The sequence below is a fragment of the Chanodichthys erythropterus genome, chromosome 9 (genome assembly GCF_024489055.1).
Source record: "Chanodichthys erythropterus isolate Z2021 chromosome 9, ASM2448905v1, whole genome shotgun sequence".
NCBI classification, from domain to species: Eukaryota; Metazoa; Chordata; class Actinopteri; order Cypriniformes; family Xenocyprididae; genus Chanodichthys; species Chanodichthys erythropterus.
The window spans coordinates 22,738,624-22,761,653 of NC_090229.1; the positions used below are offsets into that span (position 1 = coordinate 22,738,624).

Genomic DNA, 23,030 nt, shown 5'->3' on the forward strand with positions numbered 1-23,030 from the left:
GATGCTGCCGGATGGTGGAGATGCGGGTCATTTGCCAACAGCTGGGCATAGACATCAGGAAGTGCTGCGTTTGATAGACAGACGGTTTGACCAATCGTGTGGCGCCAGGCCAGGGTCCGCCTCCTATAATTGACGAACCAATCATTAATTAGGTCAAAACATATGTCTCTTTGTTTTGTGTACTCTGCGTTGGAAATATGTGTGGACTGGAAAGGGGTTCAGGGTGACATTTTTTATTTATTTTATTGTTCACTTTAAGAAATAGAGATATTGTTGTTGTTTTTAGATGTTTTATATGCTATTACTGCGCCAAGCATATAAGCCTTGTAACTTATATATATATTCAGCCTTTAAGTTTTTGTAATACCACAAGTGGCGGCTGGGGCTAAAATTTTTGGGGGGCACAACATTTTTTTTTTTGAAATGCAGAATAGGCTTAACATTACTGTTAAATAATGTGATGTAATGTATCACTACTGCTTATCTAAAACATGGAATATTCAATATTCAATGCATGTCATAGGGCTGGGCGATATGGCCAAAAAAAATCATATCTCTATTTTTGGGCTGAATGGCGATGTATAATCTCACTATTTTTCTATTTGAACTAAAAAAATAAAAAAATAAATAAAATTCTGTATTTAATTTAAAAAAATTAAATTAAATTTCACATCCTGCCCAATATTTTCCTACAAACAATGTTCATATTGAAGGCTATGAAAACAAACATGAATGTAACTTTGTAGTCTATGTTATATTATGTGCAAAAAAAGGGGTCAAATTACTTGAGGTCTACATTCTAACGTTTTGACACTACAATCTAAAAACAAAATAATGCTTTTTAAAGCAGAAGTTACATTCACTAAACTAAAAATGAAAAGAAAAAAAAAAAAGCACAGACTAATTATTAGTCTATTATGATTACCCTACAATAGTCACTTTACAGTTACTGCTATCATAAAAAGACTTAGTTGTAAGTTCAGGCACAACCTTCAATGTAAAAGATGCGATAATTATAGGCTACACATTTAAATATAGGCTAATATGAACTGCTTTTAAATTTATGTTTATTTCAGGTAAAGTTCATGTAAACGTGATTTGACTTTGAATTAGATCTCCCTGCTTAAAAAAATTTAATCAAAGCAGCTTATGATGACCATGGTCAGTCTGGATTTTGGGAAATGGCAGCTGGTTTGTCAGCTCTAACCAGATTGATCAAGGTCTACTAGGTCAATGTTGTCTCCACCAGCTGGTAATCCATCTGATCCTTCATGTTCATCTAGATCAGTTTAACCCATGGAGTCTATGACAAATGTCCCCTCAGGAACAATAATCAAATATAATTTGATTACAGTTCCATCATACGAATTTTGAGTGATATATTTAGAGATATTTGCACAGGTCTTTTGAAAAATATTGATTATTATTTATTCGCAAAACACATACATTAATAAATTCAAACATAAAAAGATTAAACTTTGAACTAAATTATAATAATAAAAAATTGTACAGCATCATTGAAATGCTAATTTCCCCCCTTACAAAAGTAAAATGAATGGGCCTTATGAAGTGGATACTGCATATTATTGGCATTTTAATTAACAACACTTTTTCTGTACATGTGCTCCATCTAGTGGACATCAACATTAATGCACAAACACACACTGCAATGCATATTTTACTAGAATGAGCAAAGCAAGGATGTCCAGACATTTTGCCAAATCAGCATCTTTATTGTACAAACAAATGCATTTATCTATTGACATTTCTTTGTATCATAAAAAAGCAATATACAAGCTTTAAGAACGAAAATAAAAAGCAGCACAGAATGATTATGAGTAAAATATATCATTTGAATAAATATAACTTTATATTTCATGCTATAAAATAAAATTCATAAATGGCGAGTTAATTGTTACAGCATCGGCGTCATCTAGCTTCATGTACTTCATAGTTGTATAAAACAGTAGAGTTTTGAGGTTCACAGTTGGGTTGTGAGGTTGTACATATAGTGGATAACAGAAGGTTGGACAGAGTGCTACTGATACGATGAGAGCTAAAGATCTGCTTTCCTCAGCGGTGAAACTCCCATGCATTCGTAAAGAGCAAGAATGGAAACATTAAGGTGCATCTTACCACACCTGTGAGGCAGACTGTTTTGGGAACCAATGACTGAGGAATTGTTTCCCCACCTGAAGTAAAAGTGCAAGCTTAGTTTTGGACACACACAGACCACTGCGCATCCAAAATGGCATTTTCTGAATACTATTACCCTGAGTTCTACTTTTTACTTTTTGCAATGTCCCGAATACATGAGAGAACAAGAGTTTGAAAGGGTTAGTTCACCCAAAAATGAAAATAATGTCAATTATTACTCAGCCTCATGCTGTTCCACACCTGTAAGACCTTCGTTAATCTTCGGAACACAAATTAAGATATTTTAGTTGAAATCCGATGGCTCCGTGAGGCCTGCATAGGGAGCAATGACATTTCCTTCCCTCTCTAGATCCATTAATGTACTAAAAACATATTTAAATCGGTTCATGTGAGTACAGTGGTTCAATATAAATATTATAAAGCGATGAGAATATTTTGGTGCGCCAAAAAAATAAAATAACGACTTATTTAGTGATGGCCGATTTCAAAACACTGCTTCAGGAAGCATCTGAGCATAATGAATCAGTGTATCGAATCATGATTCTTCTCAAATCACGTGACTCTGGCGCTTCAAACAGCAGATTCGATACACTGATTCATTATGCTGCGATGCTTCCTGAAGCAGTGTTTGAAATCGGCCATCACTAAATAAGTCATTCTTTTGTTGTTTTTTGGCACTCCAAAAATATTCTCGTCTCTTTATAATATTAATATTGAACCACTGTACTCACATGAACTGATTTAAATATGTTTTTAGTACCTTTATGGATCTTGACAGATGAAATGACATTGCTCCTTATGCAGGCCTCACTGAGCCATCGGATTTCAACTAAAATATCTTCATTTGTGTTCTGAAGCTTAACGAAGGTCTTACTGGTGTAAAACGACATGAGGGTGAGTAATAAATGACATTATTTTCATTTTTGGGTGAACTAACCCTAATTTTGCTGAAGTCCTCTGATTGGCCAACCCGATCTCACGGCAATTCGTACGTATTTTACGAAGTGGCTAATTTGTACGAATTCATACGTTGTTTGCTAAATCGTACGTATTTTACGAGTTGCCAAATTCGTATGAATGACCTAAACCTACCCGTCACTGGGGTTCAGACAAATCGTATGAATTCGTACAAGCCACCTCGTAAAATACGTACGAATTGGTCGTATTGGATTGGCCGTTTCTCGACGCATGAAGAAAGAAGATCTTTAACACACACACCATAGCGGCAGGTTACAAATCTCAAAAGATTTCGGATTTGACACGGATTTAAAAGAAAAAGTGACTTTTTACCAGTGACATTGAGGCAACAGGTAAGTGAAGTACAAACAGAACATGTACTGTTGTAACCGCCGAAACAAGCCGCACTGTAGAAGCATATTTGCCCAACCTGTCCAAGTTTTCACATAAAAGAATGTAGGTTATACATATATATAAAAAAATCCTCTCCTTGTCATGAATGACCTCAGCTCCCTGACATCCTGAAAGCATTCATTTTGAGACACTATCCTCCTGCAATCTGAGAGGCAGAAAGACACCAAAGAAAAAAAAAAATGTTTTTACAAAGGTTATTGCTTTTGCATATTACACAGTGGAGACATGTTGGAAGTGGAGAACCAATGGAAGACTTCAAGATTTCCTTTTCTTCAATATTTCTAGGTTTAGCTCAGTGTTCATAAACTACCTGAAGTAAGTCAACAGTTTTCAACAGTTAAAAAGGACGAGCTGCACAATCAAAAAGTAGTCCAACAGCCTTCCCTGTAAACACTTCTTTTTTTTTGATGATCGTGCATGGCACAAACTGAACTGGTTTTATGTGAACAAAGCGAGAGAATATGGACCATGAGTATCTAGGTCAGTTGGCGGAGTATGACTCTATTAGTACAGTTCATTAAAATCTTTACATGACTATGTTAACCCCATATCACCGATTTAACATCATCTTTTTGCTTACACATTATAAAAACTGAAAAGAAACCTGACCAGTCGTAAAGCACCATTAAAGGGGAAACGTATCCCAAGCGATAAAATATTTGAGGCCTTATGAGTCCCACAAGTTGGGAGTTTTATATGGTCAATTAATCCCTTATGGAATACATTTATTTATTATTATTTAAAAAAAAAAAGTCATTAAGTGCATGCCAGGTGAAATATCACAAAAGAGATATAGCTATTAATGAAAATCACTTTCAAGTCTTAAGACAAAAACAAAAGGTCATCTGTAGTTTCGTATTACAACGCGGAGGTCACCATGCAATTCTACTTGAACAATAAGTGGGCCGGCATGCATATTTCCCCCCTCTAGACCAAACAATATACATAATACAGCGATCTGCTAACCTGAAAGCATCATCATTCTGATGAGATTATAGCCAAGCAAAAAAAAAATAAAAAAAAATCAACTGACGAGAATATGATTTTTATTTTTTTTAAACTTATTTTAAGAGGAAGCTTCTACATTTTGAAGCTGTTTGATTGTCCCATTTTATTATTTCAGCATATTCAACTTTCAGTTGAAAACTACATAATGACTCTGATGCGAAAAAAATCTCTGTTGCTTCAATGCATATCAGTCCCCAACCAATGGGATGTTCCCCCCATAGAAACAAACAAAAAAAAGGATACAGAAACTTACTGCAGGTCTCAATTATGATCTAACAGGCATATTGCTTTTGCATACAACTATTAGTTCAATATTTATACAAAAGACCAGATACATTGATACATCCAAACATAACAAACATTTCCACCTTCTTTGAAGGAATCCCTCTTCTCATTTCCATAATCTTGCGCGGCAACAAAAAATAAAATGACCTGCGGGGTAAGTGATTCACATACACTACCATTCAAAAGTCTGGGGTCGGTATGATTTTTTTTTTACATTTTTTTTTTTTTTTTTGTGAAATTTTGAAAGAAGTCTCTTTTGCTCACCAAGGCTTATTTGATCAAAATATACTGTAAAAACAGGAATATTGTGAATATTATTACAATTTAAATGTTTCAATTTTTGTATGTTGTAAAATGACATTTATTCCTGTAATCCAAAGCTAAATGTTCAGTGTCACATGATCCTTCAGAAATCATTCTAATATGCTGTTTTGGTGCTAAAGAAACATTTCTTAATATTATGAATGTTGAAAACAGTTGTGCTGCTTAAATTATGGAAATGGTGACTTTCTTTCAAACAATTTCTTTGAAAAAAATCTCACTGACCCCAAATGGTAGCATGGTAGCGTAGCCTATATGTTTCACAGCAAGGCACCAGTTCAATCAACTTCCTCGACAAAACATTTGTTTGTACCATCCCTTCTTTAAAGACCACAAAACAACATCCAAAGTCTGTTCTTCCAAAGCTAATGCTTATAGCTTCATTCATTGTAAAACATTAGCTCAATGAAACAGTTCTGCTCGACGCCAGTGTGTGTGATAAATGACAGCATGACGCTGGGAAATGAGACGTAAAAGATCTGCTGACACCTCTAAAACAGATTCATTTGTTCCAGGGCTTGGTTTTGGTCTCTCACTTGTCCGCTGTGCAACATACTACACAAACCCTTTACAATTTTTGGTTTGCTCTTTGGTTAGTGGCCAAAGTCATCCAAGATGAACGGGTACATTATGATATAGGAACAGAGCAAATCTAAACATATTCAGCGAACAAAGCAGTCAGGCTTACAATGCTTCAAATGACATACATGGCATCTCATGTCACAGAATGACACCAAACATGCTCTGTCAGTAGTACGGCATTGAGCGTTTTGGCTCTTGGTAACTGTAATAGAGTTTTCACATTTGGCTCAAAACTGCCATTGATTCAAAGCTCAGAGCCGGTAAAACAAAAGTATAAGGTTCACTCTCACTCATCTGCCAGTTATACAAGCACATGAAGAGATTTTAATGGCACATTATAAATAGTCCAGTATTCTAAAATATGAATTGATTTGAGCATTGATTTTAAACAGAGAGAAAAAAAATGGCAGAAGTTTCCTTCCTACTACTATCTACTTTTCTCTCAGTGCTGAAGTTGAATTTGAAATCTGAAAATACTTTAGCTGAGAAAGTGATATAAATGGAGATTAAAAAAAAAAAAAAAAAAAAGTTTGAGTAAACACCACTAAAGAAAGTGACTGCAACACTACAGAAACTGAAAACAGAAAAGCACCATAAATGTAAGTCACTGAGTAGTTTAACTTTTACTTTGAGAAACAAGTTCTACCGAAGGCGTGATACTGGTGGTGGTTCACAGAATTAAGGAGTTGTCTTGGTAGGATAAAACCGCAGAGTCTCTGAACAAAAGGGTATGCTGCTAACATTACGTATCCTTGGTGGTTGTTAAAGTAAACTTATTGAGGGTGTGGTAAAGTAAATATCCAAATGGTATGTCAAGCCAACTTGAAAGCACTTGAATCTTAAGAGAACGAGGCATGTTTTAATCTGTCTGAGCATCCACAGCTATAAATCAAATATATTGCAGTCAGGGAGGCAGATGCTTGACTGTAGTGATGACTACAAAATATGAGTCTAGTGTATTGCTCACAATGAAACATTGTTTTACTTGTTTTGCATTGTATGCAGCCGCTTATCTGTTAGAATTAATAAGACAGTGTGGTGATAAGAAATAACAAAATGTATCTAAAATTGGCATGTGATACAACAAGGAGCCTTATTCAATCACAAATCAAAAAAAAAAAAGAAGAAAAAAAAGTGAGGTATGACGTTTTGCACCAGTTGCATAACAGTGAAAATGGATAGGATGAGATATTGTCCAGGGCTCTCTCTTCACAATATTTGACACATAATAGTGCCCACAACAGTGGTACTGACAATGCAGGTTTATCTTATTACTGCGCTTTTGTAGTATGAAACCCAACACCATACTTCCAGCATAACCAATACACCTTCATACTATTTAATATTAACAAAAGCATACTGGCAGTAAGTGAGTATTCGTCAATTATTAATTTCTGTATTGAAACAACATACGTTTTGGTCAGTACATCAACAGATGCATTAAGTGTGAGAAGCCTAAGAGAGATTTTTTTTTATCACAGCTGTCTGTTCCACAAAAACTAAAGCTCTTTCGAGCCAGCGAAACACAAGTAAAGCTGTTCGAAATTTTAACCACTGATCAAGTGTGGACATTAATGCTATAAATATTTCACCAAAAAATTTTTTTTCACCCTTCTTCCCATGATAGTATGGCTCTAAGGCGATTTTCATATCTTGCAATGAACCGCTTTCAGAAAAGCATTTACAAATATATTAATTTATAACAAAGGCACACCCTTCTCATCGGTGTCTAGAAAGAAAGAAAGAAAGAAAGAAAGAAAGAAAGAAAGAAAGAAAGAAAGAAAGAAAGAAAGAAAGAAAGAAAGAAAGAAAGAAAGAAAGAAAGAAAGAAAGAAAGAAAGAAAGAAAGAAAGAAAGAAAGAAAGAAAGAAAGAAAGAAAGAAAAACTTGGCACAAAAGCAAAAAAAAAAAGTAAAGAATTTGACTTATTCCTTAAATAATAATATAGTTGACTGTGCTGCTACTCTAGCACTAATTTGCAACTATACCATTGATATTATAACTGAAACCAAATGGATGTTACAGAAAGAGTGCAAAACGACAGACTGTGATTCTAGGAAAAATATGGCATTATAATAATGAAAAAGTGGAGGAAAACAGCATCATATTTTGTAGTAGATCCTTGATCCTGAAAATACACCACAGGTACACCTTGTACTAGCAATTTTCCCATAGACATACATAACATGGCTGCTAGAGAAAACTGAACAAGATTAATCCAGAATTCATACAATCACTAAGGAATATTTCACTGAAGTATAAAGTGGAGATGTTTTGTTCAAGGGTTTTGCCTCGGCATTCCAAACCTTTGAAAACAAAACAATCGTGACTTTATTGAGAGAAGCTTCTTCCCCTCCGTTCAGGTTCTTTGCTATGAGGTAAAACCTGGCTGGAGTTGATGACAAGCTACAAATACTGTCCATTATGAGTATGTTGAGGTTGTGTGATGAGGTATCGAATGGATGTGTCACAAAGAGCCTTGCACTGGCAGATAAACCATTCCTTGTGAGTGACCTAATACAGGCCACATGTGCAAAAACAGGTCAGGTAAAAAGCGTGATATGACAAGCATCTCATCTGAGCTTTCACATTATTCATTATTGCAACATGCCTATATTACTCTGTAAATATGTTGAAAAACATGGAAATATATATATAGATATATAAAAATGTGATAAAACTCTTAGGAGGCCTTGATTACAGAGACCACCTCCCCGATTATTTAATTCCCCGATTATAGGACTCCTTCCCTTTGAAAAAAAAACTCCTTAAAAACCTCTTTCTCTCCGTCTTAGTCCTGTGTAGAACTTCCACAAAAATGGACGAGTAGAAAATGCGCAAGGCAGGTTATTTCTTGTCGTTCTTTAAAAACAGCTGGGCTTAATCATGAAAAGAGTAACCCTTTAAGCTTCCTTATTAGATAAGTAGGACAAACAACCAAGTAATTTAATATACTTAATATCCACGCAGGGGTTTGGACGCAGGAGTTTCTTCCGGACTACACTTGCCACTCTCTTCACTGGGGGTTTTTGTCGACAAATCATCGGGGTACGCTGCTCCGCAGGCTACTTCGCCCTCTGAGGTATCCTCTTGCTCCCCTCTCTGGCCATCTGGTGCCTCACCCAGCAAGTCAGTGTGATTATTAACTTCTGTGCCAGAGATCATGTGCTTCTTGCGCAAGTGCTGGTTGAGTGTGCCTTGGAAGGGAAAGCATTTGCCGCAGATCTGGCAGTGGAAGGGTTTGTTGTCCGTGTGGCCGCGGATGTGGTATTCCAGCTGATCTTTGCGGGTGTACTTCTTGCCGCAGAACTTGCAGACGAAGGGCGTGATGCCCATGTGCAGACGCATGTGACGGTCCAGGCTGCCCTTTTGATTGAAGGACTTGCCGCAGTAGATGCAGATGAGGCGCTCGTTGTAGGGGTACCACTGTCCGCGGAAACATCGCTCCCTTATGTCGTTTTCGAAGGAAGTTGCCGTCGCAGGTGGATCTCCTTCGTCGGCACCAGGCTTGAGCTGAGTTATTAGATCGGCTGGAAGAGGCATGGGACGTTTTGGTCGGGCACGACCACCCCGGACACTGCTGAGCAAGGAACGAGATGGGCTAGAGGAACTCAGGCTGACGAAACAGGAGGAAGGTAGTGCCGAGTAAGTGTATCTGGCAGAGGAAAGCACAGGCCCGTACGATCCCACGGTGACAGCCAATACCTGTTCACCATCCACTAGCTCTGTGTGGTAGCCGTCGTCACCTGCCGACGAGCTATCGGAGTAGCTGGGCCGGTCGGTTTTCTCCAGCTTGATATGGACATCAGTCACCTGCCCATCCTTCCCAATGAGTTCTATCTGTTCCGACTCAACCTCCATGGACACCTCCTGCTCAGAAATTCCGTCACTGCTCCCTCGGTCTGACTGACCCTCCTCCGCCATCCCCTTACCTGAGCTCCGCCCTTCCGCGCAATGATTCTGGCGGGGATAGTAGGGTGGCGAAATCTGGGTGGGGTTTACAAAGATTCCAGCGTCTTTCACACCATTGGGTCCAGACCTTAAGGTGGTGCAATCATCATCTGGATCAGTCCCACCAGGCACTGGGATGCTGATTTTGGAGTGAATACCCTCAAGAATCTGTGTGCATTTGTCAATCACAGCCTGCATTTGGAGGAAGCTGGCAGCCGTGAGAAAACTGATGACATCACGTAGGCGCAATGCCATGCGACCAGTGTAGCAGAAGGCCAACAGCTGCTCGAACACCTCAGGGCTCTTGATTACGGAGATAGAGAGGCCACTCATTGTGCCTAGTGCTGAATGATCGCGGAAGTATGGTGAACTGGCAGCCAAAACAGCCTTGTGGGCTCGGAACGGCTGGCCCTGAATGTGCACAATGATGTCGCACAGCTTGCCCTGGAGACGGAGCTCATTAAGCTGGTTCAGGACGGTGTTGCTGAACTCAGGTACATCAAACTCTATGAGGCTACCACAGTCCTCCATGACTCACTGACTTCTCTCCTGGTTTGTAGAGAACCTGAATGAAAAAAAAACAAAGTGTGAGAAGGCATATTTATAGATATTAATGGTAAGCTAAATGAAAGGTGCATTATATGCAAGTACAGATGGAATTTGCCACTGAATTTGAAACTGAAAGTACTGCAATCTTATTGGTATCTGAATATCTAATCCGATTTGCCAAAATATCCATAAAATAAAATATGCAAAAGACTGAATTAGTAGAATATTATGAATAGCAGGCATTCTGATTCTGCGGAAATATGTGTTGAGTTTTTGAGAAAGATTCCATGTGAGCCTTGCCGTACAGTAATTTAATCAACAGAAAAAAGACCTTGATTGCGTTGTGTATTGTGTCTTGTATTGTGTCTTGAGGTAGTTAACCAACCCTTGTGTGGTCCATTTAAATAAAGCTCGAGTAATAATCATGCAGGAAAAACCCTGAACAAATGAGAGTATGCATGCTGTTGTACAATGCAAATGCAACATCCACATGAGAAAAACAGTTCAATTTACTCAGAGAAGACATTTGTTAACTAGTGCATTATTCTTAAATTTTGAAACATTTATCATTCAAAAGTTTTGGGGGTCTGTGAGATTTTTTATGTTTTTGAAAAGTCCCTTATTTTCACCAAGGGTGCATTTATGTGGTTATTTGGGTGTCAAAACAGTAATATTGTGAAATATTATTAATATTTAAAATTGCTGTTTTCTATATCTGTAATGGCAAAGCTGACTTTTCAGCAGGCAATCCAGTCTTCAGTCACATGATCCTTCATAAATCATTCTATTATGCTGATCTGGCCTGTATTACAGGAACATCCTAACTAAGAATCATATCCTATCCTGTTTAGTAACCATGGTAATTTCACAACATTTTCAAATCTTAAGTCAAGAATTAACATAGGAAGAATTAACATAGGAAGGAATAGAAATTTCAACCATTTGAAATTGAAATGTTTTGAAAATGAATGCATTCTTCCTTAAACTTATAAATTTAACAAATAAATAAATCTTACTGACCCCAAACTATTGACTGCTAGTGCATATTTTGGCAAGAGTTTGTGGATGTCAGTGGGGTACATGCTTACTCAGACGGCATCTGACTAATTTCACAGAGCTTCATAAAGCAGAAAAAAGACAGGAACATATGGCCAGTTGCACTGTGGAGCATCTTTTTTAGTTTTAGTGACACGTTTAGTGCACACTTTAATCAGAACATGAATCCTTTGTGAGCTGCATAGATTTAAGCTTAAGCACTTTAAAAGCTCAACAGACATCTCTACCTCTTTAAATGACATCCTATGGCCGTGACTGGTCTTCAAACACACTTAAAAAAATCCTTCAAGTATTACAGTAGTTCATATAGTGCTCTTAAGCAAAGGTGTCAAGGAAAGCTCTTCATGGGTGTGTGCAGAAAAATCATTAGATCAAGTTGATGCATGGCCAAAAATGATGTGAGAGAAAGAGTGATCCATCATTAAAAGCATAAAAGTAAAACAACTGCAGCCACTTAGCTTGCAAGTAATATGTTGAACAGCACACCAAATTATAAAAGCTGCATTTAAAAAGAAATGGGACAAAAAAAAAATGGATGTTCTTCTTATCTTCCCCTTTACATTCTCTCTAGACTCTCCTATGCCTCCAACCACCCTTAAGTCTTCTCTTCTCACTCTCTAGTCTAGTGATTCAACACGAGTCTCAGTCAGCAATTTGGAAGGGTAAACACTTTCTCCAATTGGCAGGGCTTGCTGAGACACCTGTCTCACCACCCATATGTTGTCATTCTGCCATGGTCAAGAGAGTGAGGGTGAAAGAGGGGATGAGAGGACTCATAGAAACACCAGAATGTCAAATAACTGGATTTTTCTTTTATACACAAAAATACATAAAAAAGACATATCAATGGTGAAAACAGTTGTGCTGCTTAATATTTTTGTAGAAACTGTGATACTTTTTTCAGGATTCTTTGACGTAGGGCTGCACAATATTGGAAAAAACTGACATAGCGATATTTTGTTTTTTTGCAATATATATATTGCAATATGAAACCAGTTTCATTGAGATTACTTGAATAGCTCTATTTGGAAAGAATTGATCATTCTAGAATGATCGTCAGGGAATTAATCTCCATAGAAAATAAACAAATAAGAAGCATAGATAAATACAAAAGAACAGATCCAATACAATGACACATATTCATTTTCTTAATTGTATACATTCACGTAAGCCATATGTGACTGTTTATGAGGATACTCGGCGAGAAGGGTATTTTAACATTAATTTGCATGTTTGTGTCCATTCAAGCAAATGTTTATTTTAGTGAAAAAAGTCCAAACCTCTAAATTTCAACATTTTTTAATTTAGAAATTTTACACACTAGACAAAATAAACTTATGAGTGCGCTGTAGTACGCATGAGATTGCATTACAGCGGAGAATTCAAATATCACAAATGACTAGTCACATCTTCTGATATCGGAAGTGCATATTGCGATAACGATGCTAAAATCTTAATAAAAATGATTTATTGTGCAGCCGCACTTTAATGAACAGAAAGCATTTATTATGACTTTGTCACTTTTGATAAATCTTATGCTTCCTTCCCAAATAAAAGTATTAACTTTTCAAAAATATTTTTCAAAATATATTCTGACAATAGTATCAAGTTATAATAAACCAACATTAATCTAGAGATCTTAAAAACACTTTCAAGAACATGAACTAGAAACATCCAATTGGGGTCAAGTGAACCTGAAACTAGCAGAATTACTTGTGCTTCCTTAAAAAGAATAGTTCACTCAAAAATGAAAATTTCTTATTATTTACTCACCAAAAGGCCATCCAAGATGTATATGACTTTCTTTCCTCAGAAAATAAAATAAAGTAAGGTGTTGGAGGAAAACATTCCAGGATTTTTCTCTACCTAATGCAAGTGAATGGTGCCCATCGTAGAGCATTGGTACAAAAGTCATAATTAGGGAGCTTAAAGGTCTCCACAAGACTGCGGCCAACAAATTTAAGGGTATTTTTTAGCGAGACAGTCAGTAATTTTCAGAAAAAAAAAAAGAAAAAAAAAAAAAGAAAAAAAAAAAACAATTTACCAATAAATGCTCACTTTGGTACAGCTCTGCAAAGCGCGTTCATGAGCCGGTTGAGTTCACAACCTCTCGCATGATGTATGCACATTATGAAGGTATTAAGGGGTGAGTAATCAGGAAATTTTCATTTTTAGGTAAACTATTACTTGAAGACAGTAATAGCTTGTTGTCTGGCAAAGCAATCTCGTCCGTTTTGAAAATATGTAGTTTCGCTTAAAAGAAATTGTGAATGAAATCTAGAAAAAAAATGGGTGTGAAAAAAAAAGTGGAAAATCATTTAATATAGACGTTAAATTCTGTCATTTCCTTTACGTTCCCACATACACTGAAGAGTGAAGTCATGTCAAAAAAGCGCTGTGCCACTTTTATGCAAACTAAGCTGAACTTAAGTTTGATAGGTTGCCAGAGAATGTATACTCAGTTGATCTGGTGGACCCAAGGGGGCAAGTGTCTTGGCCGCACTCCAGCGAGATGCAATCACAGTTTAACACTCAGGCTTGTGTCCTGAGGGAAGAGTTGAGGGGGATTTTAACACAGCTACACAGCAGTTGAAATCAGTAAAATCATGAAATTTCCTCATACTATGGATTGCATAAGTAAAAGACCAAGGGGCATGTTCATATGGCGGAATGGTGAAAAGATTAATCGTTAAACGTTAGCAATTTCTCAATGAGATAAAGCAGCAACGTCAACAGTGATATAAAAGATTTGGCACTGGCCAACATGCATGTCAAAAGCTAATTTTTTTGGCATCAAAGAGCTGTTCCAGTTGAAGGGATCGAGTTGCCTTGCTTCACCACATGACACATCTTCATGTTTAACCATAGGTTACTTATTGTATCTCTTAACTAGTGGATCAGCAAGATATATGTTCTAAAACAGCAATTTTACACACATTTGTATTGCGTAGCAGACCAAATCACACATTGAAATTAGGTAAAACACCATCTTAGCCTTATTAATCATTCTTAGGTTAATCAAAATGAGCCTTTTTTAAAACTCATTACAGTAAAATCTGTACTACAGTCCCTTTTAAATATGCAATAACCCGCAGGGAGGAAAACTTCACACAAGCTATCCAGAATCCCTAAACAACTGTAAAAATAAAAACTCACGGCTAACTGGGAAAACTTCTTTTACCGGTTCACTGAGCAAGTCGTTAAGAGTGGAAACCGCCATATCAGCACTGGCAAATGGAACGCTGCAGAAGGCCTGCTTCAAGATAAGCAGCTTTTAGCCTATTCTGCAAAATAAAACCTAGTCCAGTACTGCCAAAATTGCTTAACATGCACAGTCTGGCAGGAGGAAACCGATAGGCCTTGAGAGGGCGGAAAAGCTGCCAGGAGTGCTTGAAAAGTTTGTGAGGAACTGTTTTCAAGAACTACCACAAGAATGCTGAGCAATGTGGCTTATCTCAGCAACACTTTGATTGAACAACAGGTCGTCACAATAAGGCCTGGCCGATGGACCGGGGCCAGCACAAAGTACGCTCAGGAGAGTTAATGGAATTGTCACCGGCCGATCGGGTCTGTCCTCATGAAAGTGGTTTGTCGATTTAAACATTCAAGCACAAGAAGATGGAAAAGAGAACTAAATTCAGTATTTGTGCGCTGTCTTATAGCCGTTTACTAAGTACAACTTCTAATCTAATTACTATTGAATTTCTGTAGAACTTATTCCCCTAAAGTGCTCTTTATTTTACTATTGTTTTTTATTTGTGCTATTGCTTGCAATTTGTTTATTTGTTCCTATTTTATTACTGATTATCTACTTGTCTTTAATAATGCTTGAACTTTATATTAGTTACACTAATAGTATGTACGGTGGTATCGAAATTGTAATCAATAAAAGAAGTGAAATTTCACTGGTATCTAAAATTCTGGTGTCATAATCAACCTTATTTATTAGAATGCATGGGTCAAAAACAATGAAAACAATAACTATCTTTTGTGGTGGGGCACAACCAAAACCTTAGTGTTAAGCCCTGAACAAGATAAAGTTCTGGATTCTAAGTAGATCAGGATATGCTAGCAGCATAAAGAAGAGCAGTTTGTTCCTGAAACTTGATAGCATGATAATTACAAAGCATAATAATTATGCTTTGACAGCAGTGGTTACAGAAATATGTGACTAGCGATCGTAGTTTGTTTGTAACTCGACCGCCACTGTCAAAGTATTGCTGTAATGTTATGCTGCTAGCATATATCATGATAATATAGAACGCAACAACAAAGCGGTAGCTAGTATGAACGGCTAATGAAAAATGGGTCAGAAGCTCTGGGTAACATCCCTGGTCCCAGGCATGAGGCTACACCAAAGGAATCTTCAGTTAAAAAGCTAACGTTTTGCTCTCGAACGTGACAGGAGAAAGATCATAAAAAGGCCAATGTGCATTAAGAACATAGTCCAGGCCCATTCTGTGCCTCCTCCCATCGCCATTCATGAGTCCAGCCATTTTGATGGCAAGAAAAGAAAAGCTACATCAAAGGGAAACTGCTGCACAAATTCGAAAGGATAATTAAGAATCGCTATAAAGGAACTGGCAAGGGAAATCAGCCAGGCTTTGCATATCTAACAGGCATAATCAGAGTGGATAAAAATACCACCAAGTCATTCTGTTTTGCTTCGGGTGCGCAGGTCAAAGGCATCCTTTCTTCTTTCCCAAGTCAATCCCTATTGAAGCTGGCCAAGAGACAAGGAATACACAGCTAAAGCCCACTGAACCACAAGCTTCAGGAACAAACTGCTCTTCAACAATCCCAAAACATTCAAGTATTATACTCACAGCAGATGTCATTAGATTCAGAGGCAGCTAAAGAAAAAAAGCCTGAGCAGCGGAGGTGATGTCTTGTGTAAGAAACAAGAAAAATCCTTCTCTTTTTCTGTGTGCTATAAATCTGCCATAACAGGAGGAACTTTCAAACCAAAACCCTTTAACAGCTAATACTGAAGAGAAGCAGCCACAGCCACAAAAATGAAAGGTTTATCGAGTGCAAAGCAATAATGCCTACTCATGCACATAGCTTAATTGGTTTGGCTCCGTCTGTTCAGACAAGCCTGGTTGAGAAAACATTCTGAGTGGTTAGGAGGGACATTTATGACTCCTGAGATGCCATAACGCACCTATGAGTATGGCGAGTGAAATGCAGCTTTTAATATGACAAGGACATGGGAAAATCCACAATGAAGACACTTTCATATGAACAAATGCACACAAAAAATGTACTTTCAATTTAAGACCATTTTGCAAGAAAGACATTCTTCAGATAGGTACACAACCACATTGAACATATTCTAGAGGCTTCTATATTACCTAAGCTCTTATTTCAACATCAGTGAGCAAAAATATCATATCTGAGAAAATTATGGAGGATTCAGGTTTCAACCACGTTTCCTGCTTATACTGTGCAACAGTGCCTGTTCACTTTTTCAGTGTCCTTGGGTCTGAAAGTATTTTTTTTATTTTTTGTCCATAGGATTTTTAAAAAGTCTTAATTTAAGAGTTGTAAGCCATGTACCAAACCAACTAGCTTCGAGTTGAATTAGGGGTGGGACGGTTCCGATTTCTCACAGTTTTATGCTGCGTTCACACCAAACGCGTCTGGGGCATCAAATTCGCGCCAGACGCGTCTAGTTGGACGCTTGAACATTTTGAAGTCAGACGCTTCAGACGCGCATAAAATTCGCTCAATTCGCACATCTAAAAGTGTGTTCAGACGCGAATTTGCGTCATGGGAGGGGCTTTCATCTCTTTCTGCACAGATCCTCTGAATAAACACAATCTCGTCAGTTGGAAACCTGTAGCGGCAATTTAACTCGGTTATGCCGGCCGACTTTTGCTAACTAGAAGGTGGGCTAGTATCAATGGCTAAAATCATGCAAAAAGTTTTACAACTAACCAGATTGTCCGATTTCTTTGCTTATTCTCTTCCAGGCAAGGTCCTTTTTATTCCTGTCTCGATAAAAATATAATGACAAATCATAGAGCTCAGGGTGGCCACACACAGCGACATCTTTGTTCTGGTCTCCACTGCTGATCACAGCATAAACACGTTACTACCAAAGGAGAGTCCCTGATTGGTTAACGCGCCACGAATTTACGCCAAGGTTCAGATTTTTCAACTCGGGCGTTTGGGCTTCAGAAGTTCAATTCGCGCGTTAGCCGCATGAACGCTCGATTCGCGACGTGCCATTCGTGCGTCAACGGCCGATTCGCTAGACGCTTGATTCGCGCCACAGGACACCTAGACAAGCGTTTACATTGACTTAACATGTAAATCAGATGCCTCAGACACCCCAGACGTGTTCGGTGTGAACGCAGCATTAGGGTCATGGTTTTGGTACCGTTCGGTATGTGCTATGTTCAGTGAAAAATATGACAACTGTCAAATTAAGATAAAGAAAATAAAAACAAATAATCTGACTACAAGACAGCACAAATAAATACATGAGAGCTGAGATACAAATAAAATAAACAATACTTTACAGGTTAAGGTATCCAACAGCTTTCAGGTGCAGAAATTGAATAAAGTAATCAAATATAAAATGACACTTCATATAAACTTCTTTGAATAATTAAATAAAGTTGAAACATTATTGAAGTTACAAATCATTGAAATTACATTGAAGTTACATATTCAGTCAAGTGTGATTTCTTCTTCCTTTGTCATTTGATTAACATTATCAGGGAACCATCCCAACCCCTAAGTTGAATCACAAAATAACTTTGATTTTAAGGTAAAAGACTGTGTACTTAATGGCTTTAATGAGGGAAAGAACTACAGTCCCATGAAGCACTGTGACAATCACATTTAAGGTGACGGAAAAGTATGAAACAACTGACATAAAAATATTTATATAGAAACAATATATTTTACTTTTATTGAAAAGTATGCATATTATGCATAAAAATATTTAAGCAGTTTGAGAGCGTAGGGACTGACTCTACATCACTGCTGGTGGATGCTAAGAGGCCATTCACACAAAACGCATTTTTACATTCCACTGCGCTACTTTTACATTATTTTTTTTTATGTAAACGTGCTAGAAAGACTTGTTTAACCACTGGACTTGCGTCTTTTGCAGCGTTTCACACATGACATGACATTCTAAAAACGTGGCGCTCAAGTTCAAAGAAGTTAGGCTGTGTGTCCACCAAAGCATTTTTTCCCTGAATCTAGCATATTTTTTCAATTGTTTTCAAGGAGAGCACCGCGGTTTTTAAAACGCTAGTAGCGTGACGAGGAGCTGAGCATTTATTTCATGCCGAGTTTTTTTTCTGGTAGCAGAGAGTTAAAGAATGTTCAACTTTGGGTGAAATGCAGCGCTCATCACTGTCACTTTTTACCCAGCTGTCCAATCATAGTGGAGGAGAGGCTGGACAAATACTACAGTGACATACTGCTGGGGCAACAGATGACAACAAGAAGCACAACAACGGGTCAAAATGAAAGAAATTAAGAACCAGAGCAACATTTTTTGTATTCAGAAACATACTCTCTGGAAAATCAGATACTAGTAACACTTGGATATTTCATATAGCACATATATCGTCTCAACTAAAAAAAAAATAAGATCCTGCGTAGCCGAAGGACTCAAGCACCCGCAGCAAGGCATTTTCAGAAGAATGCTGCCATTTTCAGCTGGCTAAAAATCATAGACTGTAAAAGAAGATGGACGACGCGACGCCGCTTCTTTCCATTGTATTGAACTGAAGCCAAAACGGACGCCGATGGGCGCTGACATGTTACGCAAAAAACAAAACAAAAAATAAAACATTTGGAGCCTGGGCATGCACAGAAAGACTCGTCAGTGGAGCCCGGAGGTATCAAACTTCCGCCCAGACGACTGCGTCATCATTGATGTATTTTAAGCTATATAAATTATACACAATTTAAAATTCTACCTATAAAATAATAGGCTATTCTGTTTCTAGAGCAATAATATTTTTGAAACAGCAAATTTAGTAGATAAACTCAATATAATATGCCACTAGAAAACAACACTAAAATGTCAGAAACGGTCCTGCCATTTTAAATAAAGGGTTAAACTAACGTTACAGGAGATATAGTTATATATCTTCAATCTCCCCTCGAAGCTCTGACAGTCCTCAGAGAAGCTGTCAATCAACTGTCAATCATAACGACACGCCCCGTTTCTATAGCACCACATTGCTAGCTAAAATCAAACTTATCAAAAAAACAATCAATTGAATATCAATCAGCGTGATAACAACTACCTTAAAGGGATACTCCACCGTTTTTTCATATTAAACCATTTTATTCCCTTAACTAAGACGAGTTGATACCTCTCTCGTCTCAGTGCGTGCACTAAATCGCTCTGTCTTGGGGCGAAACTTTCTTAGCACTTAGCTTAGCCCAGTTCATTCAATAGGGGCCAAGCAGAGAAGCTACCAAACACCTCCACGTTTTCCCTATTTAAATACAGTTACTCGAGTAGTGTAACTCGACCTAGGACGGTGACACAAAACAAAACGTTGCGCTTTTCTAAGCGTGTAAAATGGATAACTATATTGTATGGCGGAATACCATAGCAAGTGCTCAGGAGCACTTTGACTTGGCGCAGTAATATCTTCACTCGTGAAAAGTCCCCCGCTCCCTCTCCTGTAAAAGTCACGTTGGTTCTATTGGCGGAAATGAGAGGGAGGATGAGAGGGAGCGGGGGGGCCGGTGAGAGGACTTTTCACGAGTGAAGATATTACTGCGCCAAGTCAAAGTGCTCCCGAGCACTTGCTATGGTATTCTATTAAATAGGGAAAACGTGGAGGTGTTTGGTAGCTTCTCTGCTTGGCCCCTATTGAATGAACTGGGCTAAGCTAAGTGCTAACAAAGTTTCGCCGCAAGACAGAGCGATTTAGTGCACGCACTGAGACGAGAGAGGTATGTATCAACTCGTCTTAGTTAAGGGAATAACATAGTTTAATATGAAAAAACAGTGGAGTATCCCTTTAACTGACCAAAACCATCTTTCGGAAAATTTTATTTGAAGCATAATTTATTTTTATGTTTTAACTGAAGTCTCATTCGTCTGCATTGAGAGGACGGTGTTTATGACCTGTACTGCATCCAGCCTCCAGGGGGTGATCAAAGAGCCCGCAGCTTCATTTTTCAGGACGTGTTAGGCACACCCGCTAAAAATGCTTTGGTGGACACAAGGCCTTAAAGAGTTAGTTCACCCAAAAATGAAAAATCTGTCATTAATAAAATCACCCTCATGTCATTCCACATCCATAAGACTTTTGTTTATCTTCAGAACACAAATTAAGATCTTTTTAGATGAAATCCGAGAGCTTCCTGTCCTTCCATAGACAGCTAGAGAACTACTACTTTAAAGCTTCAAAAAGTTCATAAAGAGATTGTAAAACTAATTCCAGATGAATTGAGTGGTTTAGTCCAAATTTTCTGTAGAGACTTGATCGCTTTGTATGATGAACAGATTTAATTTAGGCCTACTACTAGTCTGCATTTGTCAATTACAGTAGCCATTAAGCAGTTGCTTTCATCCAAAATTATTATTTATCTTACAAATGAGAAAAAACTAAAGCAATTTATCACACAGAAACCAACCATTTTACCAGTTACCAGTATTGCAAAAGCTAGATCAAAAGTGTAAATGTTGAAAGGTAAAGAAATGATACATGTAACTTATTTTAATTTTGTTAACAGTAAAGTAACTAATCACATAACTCAAGGATCATTGCTGTACATATGAACTGCCAGGTGAATTGAACTAAACAATCCTATCTTCTCTGCCCTTTAAACTCCTGTGATATATTGTGGTGTATGGCTTTATTCCAAGTCTTATGATAAAGTCCATATTTAATGATGTAAAATACAAACAGAACAACTCAAATTTGAAAAAAGATTTAAAAAACAAAACATTCAGGAGAAGGAATTATTATGCCACATGAACAACCAGTGAAAGTGAAAGTATACAGATGTTTTTCACATCCTTACACCTTACAATTTACTGTCCTTGTACATTAATCGAAATAAAAAAGGATGAGAATTGAATGCTATCCCTTAGATACAGCACTGTTTGTAGATAGAGGCATAACGTTACATTATGACATGTGGAAGTTAAAGGGTCAATTCACCCAAAATGACAGGCACAATGTAGTCTCAGTAGCCATTCACGTTCATTGAATCTTTCATTTTCCTTTTCATTTTGAGTGAACTATCCATTTAACAAAAAAGGAAAATAACTTGATCTTAAACTTATCCGCCAACTGTTATGAATTTAATACATTAATCACGGTTTTCACGATCAAGTTACTTAGCCAATTAAATGTAGTTTCACTTTAACTTCGAATAAATCATTAACGTTACCACCTTGTCAAACAAATCAGTAACATCTCAACTGACACCCTGGCTGTGTTTTAAAACCAAGTGAGCTGCCTACACAGAAAGCATTGTAGGCATAATATTGTAACGTTGTAGGCAAAACAGCCACGTTAAAACGCATCTGTAAAACTGTCTAGGTAACTTAGGCAGCACAATAATAGTTTCAGAGACAGCCAATGTCTTAAACTTTCAATATTTAAATACCTTAAAGAAATAAGTTAATATAAGGTAGTTTTGCATCACGTCTTTAGCTGTGATCAAAAGTTTTACTTGTCTAAAACAAACAGGAGGGTGGGAAAGTGGCCCACTTGCTTGTGACTGAGGGGAATGTGGAGGATGGCAGCTAATACTGACTGCATATGAAGGGAAAAAAAACAAGTAAACTAACTTTGATCAGCTATCGAACGGTGTAAAACGGACCGTGACAGTTTAATTTGCCCAGCGCTGCATGCGAACTCTCCCTCATTACATTTGCGACAACCGAGTTGCTGCCAGGCTAGCTCGTACCAAAGCTGTCACGGAATGCTAACAAGTTAGCCGGTTAGCGACATGCATTCAGATGCGTCCGGTAGAACTGCGCCAAATAAAACAAAGACGACGTCTGAGCAAATATAATGCGCCGTTAATAAAGTCAGGGCTCACCTTCTCCGATCAAACGTCGCCCATTCCTCTGCACAGCGACTCGCTTTTGCTCCAGCCTGGCCTCCTCCTTCCCCAGCTGTGCTCCTCAGCCGTTGCTATTTTTCCAGCTCTCTGCCCAACCGGAAGTGGACGCATGCGGTCTCCAGGGGACGCGCTCTGTCTCTCGAGTTTCTGGACGTGCTGTCAAGGAAATCGTCCAGTGGATGCTATAGAGATCAGTGGTTGGACTCGCCCCCTTCCCTCCGAATTTTCGGTACAAGGGTCACGGAGTGTGTGTTTAAGGATGTTAGCTTTGTTGCAATAATTTCAGTGAAGGGTACAGTCTTCATTTCCGTGAATACCCACTAAACCAGATTGGGAGGCCCGTATAAAGTCGTTAAAGGACCATAAAGGCTATAACAATAATAATGAATATAATTATGCATTTATATGTTTTTTTCATAATTTTGTAAATATAATGATTATAAAACTATAAAATAATTATAATAATAATAATTAGTATTATTATATTTATTATTTATTATTGTTATAAATAATAACATAAAATACAACAATATACATTATGGATTATAAGGTAAATAACTAGGTAAATAATTTCAGATAATTTTAGTATTTTAAATTAAATTTACAGTTAAAATTTGAAAACGTAAATATTACTAGGCCAGCTGCATAGACTGTTTCAGAACTTAATTTACCCAGGGGGT

General features: G+C 37.6%; 1 protein-coding gene across 1 annotated transcript; it reads right to left on the bottom strand.

Moving 5' to 3' along the window:
- Nucleotides 1–3,041: 3,041 nt before the first annotated feature.
- On the bottom strand, nucleotides 3,042–22,580 carry zbtb34 (zinc finger and BTB domain containing 34). The gene is made up of 2 exons (XM_067395074.1): nucleotides 22,327–22,580; nucleotides 3,042–10,240 (listed from the first exon to the last, which is right to left on the bottom strand). The coding sequence occupies exon 2, from the start codon at nucleotides 10,204–10,206 to the stop codon at nucleotides 8,680–8,682; it is 1,527 nt and encodes a 508-aa protein (XP_067251175.1). The 5' UTR covers nucleotides 10,207–10,240; nucleotides 22,327–22,580; the 3' UTR covers nucleotides 3,042–8,679.
- Between the last annotated feature and the right edge of the window lie 450 nt (nucleotides 22,581–23,030).